Here is a 9,798-nt window from a genome sequence, read left to right as displayed (position 1 = left end):
ACAGGTTTCACCATGTTGGCCAGGCTGGTCTCGAACTCCTGACCTCAGGTGATCCATCTGCCTCAGTCTCCCAAAGTGCTGAGATTACAGGCATGAGCTACCACTCTGTACGTATTTTTCATAAATACATTTATAAAAACAATTTAAAGTAAACTAAAAATTAAGGGCAACTTTTTTACAGAAAGTTTTTTTTCTAGACTAAATGAGATATTGTTTTAATCAGGATTTCAGGAAGTGTTAGTAGACTTCCGTGTTGGTGGAATTGAGACTAACTGTCTGAAAAGCATGTAGCTTCATTTGTTCCAAAATATCTGTTCTGTGCCCGGCATTTCTATTATTAAGAGCTATTCAAAGGGTTATACTAAAATGAAGACAGTGTCTGCAATCAGTTTTTATTTAAATAGGCATGGGTTACTGGAAAGGGAAATAAATAGTGCGCCAGAGAAAGACTTGCCCCACACACTGCACAGAATGATTGGTTTACTAGGCAGTTAATGAACTGGGAAATTGTTCCCTTGTAAAATTGTACCATACAGGCAAGAGTTGGAGAATTAGTAGATCTAGAGCATTAGGCTTCTTTACAAAACTCTAGGTTTCTGGGAGGGGAAGAGAAAAGAGAGGGCAATTGTGAAGTTGAACAGACCAGGACTTTAATGTAGCTTCTCTCACATATTAGCTCTGCAAATGTGACCTTTTTATACTACCTTAGACAGCCACCAGATGTTCTGTCCATTTATTCTATCATCTTATTGAGTAACTATTGCAATTAGTTGCAGTACTTGCCAGAAATGAGCTTGCAGTCTAGTTGAAATGCTAAAGCACACATATATAAATACACACAAGATAAAATGTAAAAAGTGTGCTAGGTGGCATGAAAAAATTGCTTCAAAATATACTGAAGAGAGCAAACACTTCTAGCTGAAGAGTTCAGAGAAAGGCAACACTTCAATTGGGCCTTAAAAGATTTCAGCAAGTAAAAGATGGAAAGGAAGAACAATTCAGGAGGGAACAATATGAGCAAAGTTTTAGAGGCAAGAAAATTTGGGGCATGTTTATGGAAAGGTGGGTACATTAGTTTTACAGATCTACTAAGTCCTGCTGATTTTTACCTCCTAGGTATTTCTTAAACGTATCCTTTATTCATCCCTATGACCACATCCCTTAACTGGTCTCCCTTCCTCAAACCTTGCCACCTTCAAACACCTCCTCCTTATACTTGTTAGAATGACCTAAAACCTCAGTATGACTATTATTAATCTTCTCTCTTAAAAATCACCAATGGCTCCTGGGTACATACTTAAAAGAATTGAAAACATATGTCCATACAAAAATATATACATGAATGTTTGTGGCAGCATTATTCATAATAGTAAAAAAGTGGAAACAACCCAAATGTTCATTAACTGATGAATAGATGAAGTATTGTATATTTATACAGGCAAATATTATTGGCCATAAAAAGAGGTGGAATACTGATATGTGCTACAACATAGATCAACCTTGAAAACATTATGATAAAGAAGCTAGTCACAAAAGGCCCCGTATTGTATGATTCCTTTTATGTGAAATGTCCAGAATAGAAAAATACACAGAAACAGAAAGTGGATTACTGGTTGCCAGGAACTGGGGAGGGTTGGGGTGGAGATGGAGATTGCTAATGAGCATGATGTTTCTTTTTGGGGTGATAAAACCTGAAATTAGATGGTGGAGATGGTTGTTTAACTCTGTGTATATACTAAAAACGACTGAATGGATATCTTATGGTATATGAATTATATCTCAATAAAGTTGTTATTAAAAAAACACCAGTGGAAAAAAAACATCAGTGGGTTTCCATTACTGAAGGCTAAACTCCAAGCTCCTTAATGGACCTTTAATTTGCAGACCCCAACTAGTTTTCAACATGCTCTGCTTTCCTCTCCAAGTTTGATCAACATGGGGTTGCTTGTATTTTCTTAGGTCCAACATGCTTTTTTTTCTTTTTTTGTTTAAATCACTGTGCTATTTCCACTCCTCTTTTGTGTCTTAACTTGAGAGTCATCACTGGGAAGCATTCACTGAGCCACACAATCCTCTTAAGTGTGTGTGCCATTCTGTACATATCTGTGGGATATGATGAGGCACTTATTCTATCATTTTACAATAACAGGTTAATGTAAACTCCATTAAGCCCCAGTCTGTGCTTTGTTCATATTTGTTTTTCCAGAATTTAGCACAAATTCAGGTCATAGTAAATCTGTATTACCCCATAGATCTGTGTTAAAGAGACGAATCTCCTTCTCTCTTTATAGGTATCCGCTTCTTTCCCATGATTTGCATTTTTGGCTATATTCTCTTGGGCTTTGGATTTTGATTTCTTATTTATTTTATTTTATTTATTTATTTTTAAGGTAGAGTCTCTATCTGTTGCCCAGGCTGGGGTGCAGTGGCACCATCATACCTCGCTGCAGCCTAGAATTCCTGGGCTGAAGCCATCCTCCTGCCTCAGTCTCTTCCCAAGGAACTGGGACTACAGGCCTGCACTACCACACCTGTCTAGTTATAATCCTTATTTTAATTCTTTTTTTTGTATAGACGGGGTCTTGCTTTGTTGCCTGGGCTGGTCTCAAACTCCTGGGCTCAAGTGATTCTCCCTCCTAGGTCTCCCAAAGTGTTGGGATTACGGGCGTGAGCCACCATGCTCAGCCATTTTGCCTAAAAAAGTTTTTTCATGAGTATAAATTCTAATGTTACTATTTTGTCTGCTTTTAAAATCATCATTGTTTGTGCGAATGGTAAATATACTTGCATTTTGTGATAAAATCTAAGACTAGATTCAGTTAAGCACTATTTCAAATATTAATTGCTTTTTTATTATTAATGGCTAGTACAGGTAAACATAACTGAAAATCTAGTCAAATGATTAAGGAAAAAAACCCTCACCCTTGGAAAAGAGCCATGTATTTAACTGGGATAGTGGTTTCCTTATTCTTCAAACTGTTTTATCTTTGTAGCCACTGTACTATTTTTGTATCTATTATGTCTTTTATCTTTGTAGCTACTAGAGTATAAAGCTGTCATGTAACATTGACTTTAAAATACAAATGATAATAAATCTCTAAATAATGCTTGCTCATAGTAACAATTATGTAGCCCTTAATATAATAGCTCTACTAATAATGAAATGCTTCCTTAATATCATTTGTCAAGTATTTTTTAGTATGGATATTTAAAAACATGTCTTTAATTATCAGGGCTTCAAAGACAATGTCTACCGTAAACGTCGAAAGTATTTTGCGGACTTGGCTATGAACTATAAACAGTAAGTATATTAAAAGAAAATAATGTAGCCAACTTTGAGATAATAAAATAAGTGAATAGAATAAATTATGTTCATTTGGTAAGTAGAAAGTGAAATAAGTGCTACTATTTATTAAATCCTAATTCAAAACAACTCTTTCCCTTTATCTCACTAGTGGAGACCCCATTCCAAAGGTTGAATTCACTGAAGAGGAAATTAAGACCTGGGGAACCGTATTCCAAGAGCTCAACAAACTCTACCCAACCCATGCTTGCAGAGAGTATCTCAAAAACTTACCTTTGCTTTCTAAATATTGTGGATATCGGGAGGATAATATCCCACAATTGGAAGATGTCTCAAACTTTTTAAAAGGTAATAAGCTAGTTAATTCTTTTGTAAGAGGGTTGCTGAACTGTTTTGATCATGACAGAATTTTTTTTGAGACAGAGTCTCTCTCTCTTTCACCCAGGCTGGAGTGCAGTGATGCCATCTCGGTTCACTGCACCTTCTGCCTCCTGGATTCAAGCGATTCTCCTGCTGTGGCCTCCCAAAGTGCTGGGACTACAGGCAACCACTATCATGCCTGGCTAATTTTTGTATTTTTAGTAGAGACAGGGTTTCGCTGTGTTGGCCAGGCTGGTCTTGAACTTCTGACCTCAAGTGATCCACCTGTCTCAGCCTCCCAAAGTGCTGAGATTACAGCTGGAGCCACCACACCCGGCAGTGACAGCATTTTTAACAGAGGAATAAAGTGTAGTCCTATGGGAGGTCAGAATTTTCCCATACTCTATCCTGGTGTACTGGATCCAGGATTGGGCACCACAGTTGAGGGATAATGATAACCTGCAGCCAGGGTAGAGGAAGGTAAACAGAATTCTAAGGGGATTTGAAATTGTATCACATAAGTAAACTTTGAAGAACTCTTAGGGTTTTAACCTAGAGATTTAGGGGATGTCATAGCTTTATTTAAATATTTGAAAGCCATCTTTATAAAAGAGGGATTACTGTGCAACTCTAAAGTAAAGGACTGTTGGATAGAAGCTACAAGCTTTTGCCCCAAAATAGAGAATATCTTGTTAAAAGAGTGATTTGAAAATAGAACAGACTTATGAGATGGTCAGTTCCTCATCCGTGGGGGTGTTTGTGCAAAAGCTCCACACCAATTTGCCAGGGGTTGGGAAGAGGCAATTCAAGCATCTTGGGGAGAGTCGAAGACTTTTTCCACATTAAGTTTGATAATTTTAGCAAGAAAATAGATGGTGCTAGTAGAGGCATAAACAAAAGGTAAGGACAATTTTGCTCCTTTTAGTTCTTTACATTTGTTTGGTCCCAGCCTTTTTAATTTTTTCTAGCTAGTATAGGAAATAAAATGAACAGTGATCTGTCTCTAAGGGCTTACAATATTTAAGAAGTATAAACTTTCCCTTTTATCTCAGTAGACAATCTCTGTAGATTACCATAGCAGAGGAAAACAAAAAAGTTATGCTGTGACTGAAGAGTTTAGTTTATTGCTATCTTTGAGTTTCTCACATAGACTTAAAAAGAATCTACCTTGAAGCATTTTCAGCAACACATTCTGCAGCCAGCCCAGGCACCAGACCCTAAGTGAACAGCTTTCAGTTTTATATCCATAACAAAACATTTCCTCCAAATCTCATGCAAATTTGATGGTACAACTTCATCAGCATCCTTCATCACTATTTTTCAAACATTTAGTTTTTATAGAAGCCACTTGCAAAATTTGTAAGTGTAAAAGTTGGAAGGGGATACCTGCACTATCAAATATGGTAGACACTAGACGTATTTGGTTGTTTAAAATTTAACTAAAATAAATTTAAATCAAGAGGTTGGTTCCTCAGTCACACTAACCACATTTCAAATGCTCAATGGCTGCATGTGGCTAGTAGTTGCCTTATTGGACAGCACAGATATGGAACATTTCTATCACTATGGACACTTTTACTGGACAGTGCAGTCTGCCCATCAGAATGGGAGCATCCAAATACAACACAGCTGGATGGAACTGGCATACTAGAGTTGTGAGGGTTTGGAATGAATGGCAAGATTAGAGCTCACAGAGGTCTCCCAAGCCATTGAATCCTAATGGCAGGCGTCTTTTACAGTATTCATGCAGTCTTGGCTGTTGGGAGATGGAAGAACACTATCCAGTTTAGATAAAAGAAAGGGACTATTTTAAAAGAGATGATACTGGCTAAAAATAGCACAGCTTCAAAATGGTTCTGATTTAAGTGAATACATCTTGTTAGTGAGTTTTTACAAAAAGAAGATTATCTAGGAGATAGTATAAACCCATTAGGGAAACAGCAAGGTGTTGCATGGCATGAGGAGATCTGAGTTCTCCTTCTACCTTTATCAACTAGTGTGTGGACTTGGGCACGTTATTGAGTCTCTGAGCCTCCATTTCATAGTTGTCACAATAAGGAGAAACATCCTTAACTCATGTGTAAACATGAAAGAAGAAGTGATATGTAAAAGGTCTAACTCATTGCCTGGCCATAGTAAGTGCCTAATAATGATTACTTCTCCTTAATATGCATATGATAAATTTTAGTTTCCATGTCCTCCATCAAAGTGTTACTTTGTGCCACTGGCAGAACTAAAATGCTACAGTCAGGGGTCTATTCTGGTAAAGATTTTCTTTTTCTCCTTTGCTTTGCAGAACGTACAGGTTTTTCTATCCGTCCTGTAGCTGGTTACTTATCACCAAGAGATTTCTTATCAGGTTTAGCCTTTCGAGTTTTTCACTGCACTCAATATGTGAGACACAGTTCAGATCCCTTCTATACCCCAGAGCCGTAAGTACTTCTGTTTCAGCCATGAATTCATCAAATGGTTATTTATAATAATGGCATCTACCTTGTGGAGTTTTTTGGTATGTGAGGATTAAATAAATTTGCACATGTGAAGCTTTTAGAATGGCGCCTGGCATGAAATACATGTCCCATACTTTATATGTGTTAGCCATTATGATAATTAATTGACAACCTTTTAGGTGCTAGCTGCTATTCTGAGCATAGGGAATGTAACAAAAAAAGTCAGACAAAAATTTTTGCCTACATAAAGCTTCTATTCCAGTGAGGGATACAGATAATAAACAAACAAGTAAACATATGCAAATGTTGCATCGGGTGGTGATGAGTGGCATGGAGAAAAATAAAGCTGAGAAAGGAGATGGAGGAGTGTGTAGGTGGGTGGGAGTGTGTATGTGCATTGTTGTTTTGAAAAGGGTGCTCAGGGAAGGCCTTGCTGAGAAGGTGATATTTGAGCAGAGATCTGATTTGGGTGTGTATGTGGTGGGGTTGGAGGGTGGAGGTGGCACCCGGATGTCCAGAGGTATCTGATATGCACTTATATGTGTGTGTCTGTGAGTGGCCAAGGTTTTGAACAAAAATTGTTTATTTGATTAGTGTACTTTGTAATCCATAGAATAAAATATTGGATTTGAATTTGATTGAGTGGTTGATTACACACTTATGTTAAGCACTGCAGTGTGACAAACTTGTACCTTTATTTCAGAGATACCTGCCATGAACTCTTAGGTCATGTCCCGCTTTTGGCTGAACCTAGTTTTGCCCAATTCTCCCAAGAAATTGGCTTGGCTTCTCTTGGAGCTTCAGAGGAGGCTGTTCAAAAACTGGCAACGGTATAAATCTGGAAATAACTGTATACATCAGTAATTCTCACCTGGGATAGGGTGTTTGAGTATCTGCATAGTTTAAAAGTAAATATCCAGAAAGACCATTAGAAAATTGTCTTTGCTTGGAGGTTCCAGTGAGCCGAGATTGTGCCACTGCACTCCAGTCTGGGCAACAGAGTGAGACTCTGTCAGAAAGAAAAAAGAAAAAGAAAAGAAAAGGGGAGGAGAAGGAGGGGAGGGAAAAGAGAAAAGAAAGAAGAGAAAAGAAAGGAAAAGAAAAGAAAATTTGGTTTTGCTCATAATCTTTAATTCAATTCAAATTTGATTAAAGAAGGATGTAAAATTTTAAGGTTTATCAAAAGGAGACATGAGCTTTAAAAAAGGTAGAGAAAAATAAGATTACTATAATAGGTTATCTATTTTTTATTTTCCAATAAAAAGATAGGTTTCATTAAAATTATGCTAAAATGTTTTTGAGTGCTAGGACAAGACACTGGTGGAAATACAAAGATGACTAAGACCTGGTTTCTACCTTTAAGGAACTTATATACCATTTGAGGAGACAGTTATGTTCAAATGAGATAGCCTATAGCAAAGTTAACAGATTGCTCTGGGAGCATAGACAACTTGGGGAAGGCTTCTTGGAAGAGGCATCTGGATTAGCTGATGGAAAATGAGTGATGTGCTGAGCAAGGAGGGAAAGGCATCTCAGGATGAGGGCACACAAGGAAAGACAAGGAGGTGCTTGGTGTGTCTGGGGAAACGGCGAGAAGCAGGAGCAGACTGTCCCAGGATGAGGAAGGCAGTGTGAAATAGAACAAAGCTTCTAGAACTGTGGTTTGGGGACCCCTGGGGTCCCTGAGATTCTTTCATGGGGTCCTTGAGGTCAAAATCATGCCTAAATAAAAGATCCATTCAAAGCACACAGTGGATTTTAATGAAATGGGCAGTTCGTTGACATAATTCAGATTCTGCATTGCAGTTGAAATTTAAGAAACTCTACACACTTGTTAAGTCTTCATGCAGAGTAAAAGAAGAATATCCACAACTCTCTGAAAAGACTATTAAAATATTCAACCCTTTTCTAACTAGAAATCACATGAAGCTGATGTAACTCATGTACTCAAACAGTATATCCCAAAAGGCTAAATACAGAAGCTGATATAAGACTCCATCTCTCTTCTAGCCAGACATTAAAAGGATTTATAACATTGTAAAATGATGCTACTTTTCTTACTTTTTTGTGTTGTATAATATAGTTCTTTTTATTAGCATTATTTATGTTACCAAAAAATGAGTGTATTAAATTTTAAAATTAATTAGCAAGCATTTCCCCTCAGTTTTAATTTTTAGTATGACTAATATAGCTAGTGATACCAACACATACACACATACACAAAGCTTTGGGGCCCTCTAGTTTTTAATAACATGTAAAAGTCATCAGAACAGAAGTTTGAGAAGTACTAGGTTGGAATGAGGCCAGATTATAGAAAGACTTGTGAACTAGGCTGGGATTTTAGACTTTATTCTGGGTTACTTTGGGTCAGTGACTAAGAACTGTAATTTATTTAAGTTGAATTCTTCAGTGTGTGAGAATAATATTGATGTTCTTTTGCAGTGCTACTTTTTCACTGTGGAGTTTGGTCTATGTAAACAAGATGGACAGCTAAGAGTCTTTGGCGCTGGCTTACTTTCTTCTATCAGTGAACTCAAAGTAAGAGTTGTAAATCTTTGCATGTAACCATATTCACCTAATTTAATTGATAAAACCTGAAATAGTTTTCAGTTTTGAACAAGAATTTCTTACTATGGAAAATATTTGGGGCTGTCACTAATCATTACCTGAATGTATTTTTCTCTATTTCCCAATTATCTATTATATAATCTAAATGTATATAATATCAGAATTTTATCAGGGCATTTATGGGGAACAGCAAGCTTTCTTTTGCTTGAGTATACTGCGGGTTGAGTAGAGCTATGGGAAATAAGTTTGGAATTGTAGGTTGGGGCCATTGCATTAGTAATAGACACACACATGAAATATTTTGATATATTTCTGATATATATGAAATGCTATATGTATAATATATTTAAAATAAATAGTGTTTTGAAGTCTTTGCTTACAAAGTCTTGCTGTTTCCTTACCATTTCTGATATGCCAGCAATAAATTCTATAATTTCTAGGGAATTCTTTGAGATTTATTATTTAACCAATGAATAAATAAACTTATGTTTGTTGAGTAATGAATGTGTGTGAAACACCATCCAAGGTACTGTCTTGCTTTCAGGGAGCACTTGGTGGGTATATAAGTCATGTATAGGAATAACTAGTGCTGGGTAGAAAGTTGGTGCCATAATGCAGGAATAAGTAAATAAAGATCCTTGGATGCCTTTTACACAAAGAAGAGAGGAAGACCAAAGCCATGGAGATGAGCTTGGGGGCATTTACGGGGAAGAGCAAGTCATTTCTTCTGCTGAAGTATACTGTGGGTTGAATAGAGCTATAGGAAATAAGTTTGGAATTGTAGATTGGGGCCATTACATTAGTAATATGTTAGAGGTGTGCCAATTATGGAAGTTGCATGTTCTATGAAAATAGGGATTATTCTTTATTCACTGACTCTTTGTCTTCTAGCATGCACTTTCTGGACATGCCAAAGTAAAGCCCTTTGATCCCAAGATTACCTGCAAACAGGAATGTCTTATCACAACTTTTCAGGATGTCTACTTTGTATCTGAAAGCTTTGAAGATGCAAAGGAGAAGATGAGGTACAGTATATCTTCTTCATGCCTCCATTTTCTTCAGTGAAAGATCAGCCCCATGATGGTAACAGGTCACAGAAGTAAGCAGCTAGATAAT

At 37.0% G+C, this 9,798-nt stretch overlaps 1 protein-coding gene across 1 annotated transcript in view; it reads left to right on the top strand.

The window, feature by feature from the left end:
* Positions 1–9,798, top strand: part of TPH1 (tryptophan hydroxylase 1) — a 20,490-nt gene that overhangs the window by 8,315 nt on the left and 2,377 nt on the right. Inside the window, exons 4-9 of the mRNA XM_017525835.2 lie at positions 3,234–3,301; positions 3,456–3,652; positions 5,961–6,096; positions 6,818–6,944; positions 8,557–8,652; positions 9,574–9,707. Of these exons, the coding sequence (XP_017381324.1) occupies positions 3,234–3,301; positions 3,456–3,652; positions 5,961–6,096; positions 6,818–6,944; positions 8,557–8,652; positions 9,574–9,707 (758 nt within the window). The remainder of the gene's footprint in view (positions 1–3,233; positions 3,302–3,455; positions 3,653–5,960; positions 6,097–6,817; positions 6,945–8,556; positions 8,653–9,573; positions 9,708–9,798) is intronic.

The sequence above is a fragment of the Cebus imitator genome, unplaced genomic scaffold (assembly GCF_001604975.1).
Source record: "Cebus imitator isolate Cc_AM_T3 unplaced genomic scaffold, Cebus_imitator-1.0 Scaffold39, whole genome shotgun sequence".
Taxonomy (NCBI): domain Eukaryota; kingdom Metazoa; phylum Chordata; class Mammalia; order Primates; family Cebidae; genus Cebus; species Cebus imitator.
This window is presented reverse-complemented; position numbering and strand designations above follow the sequence as displayed.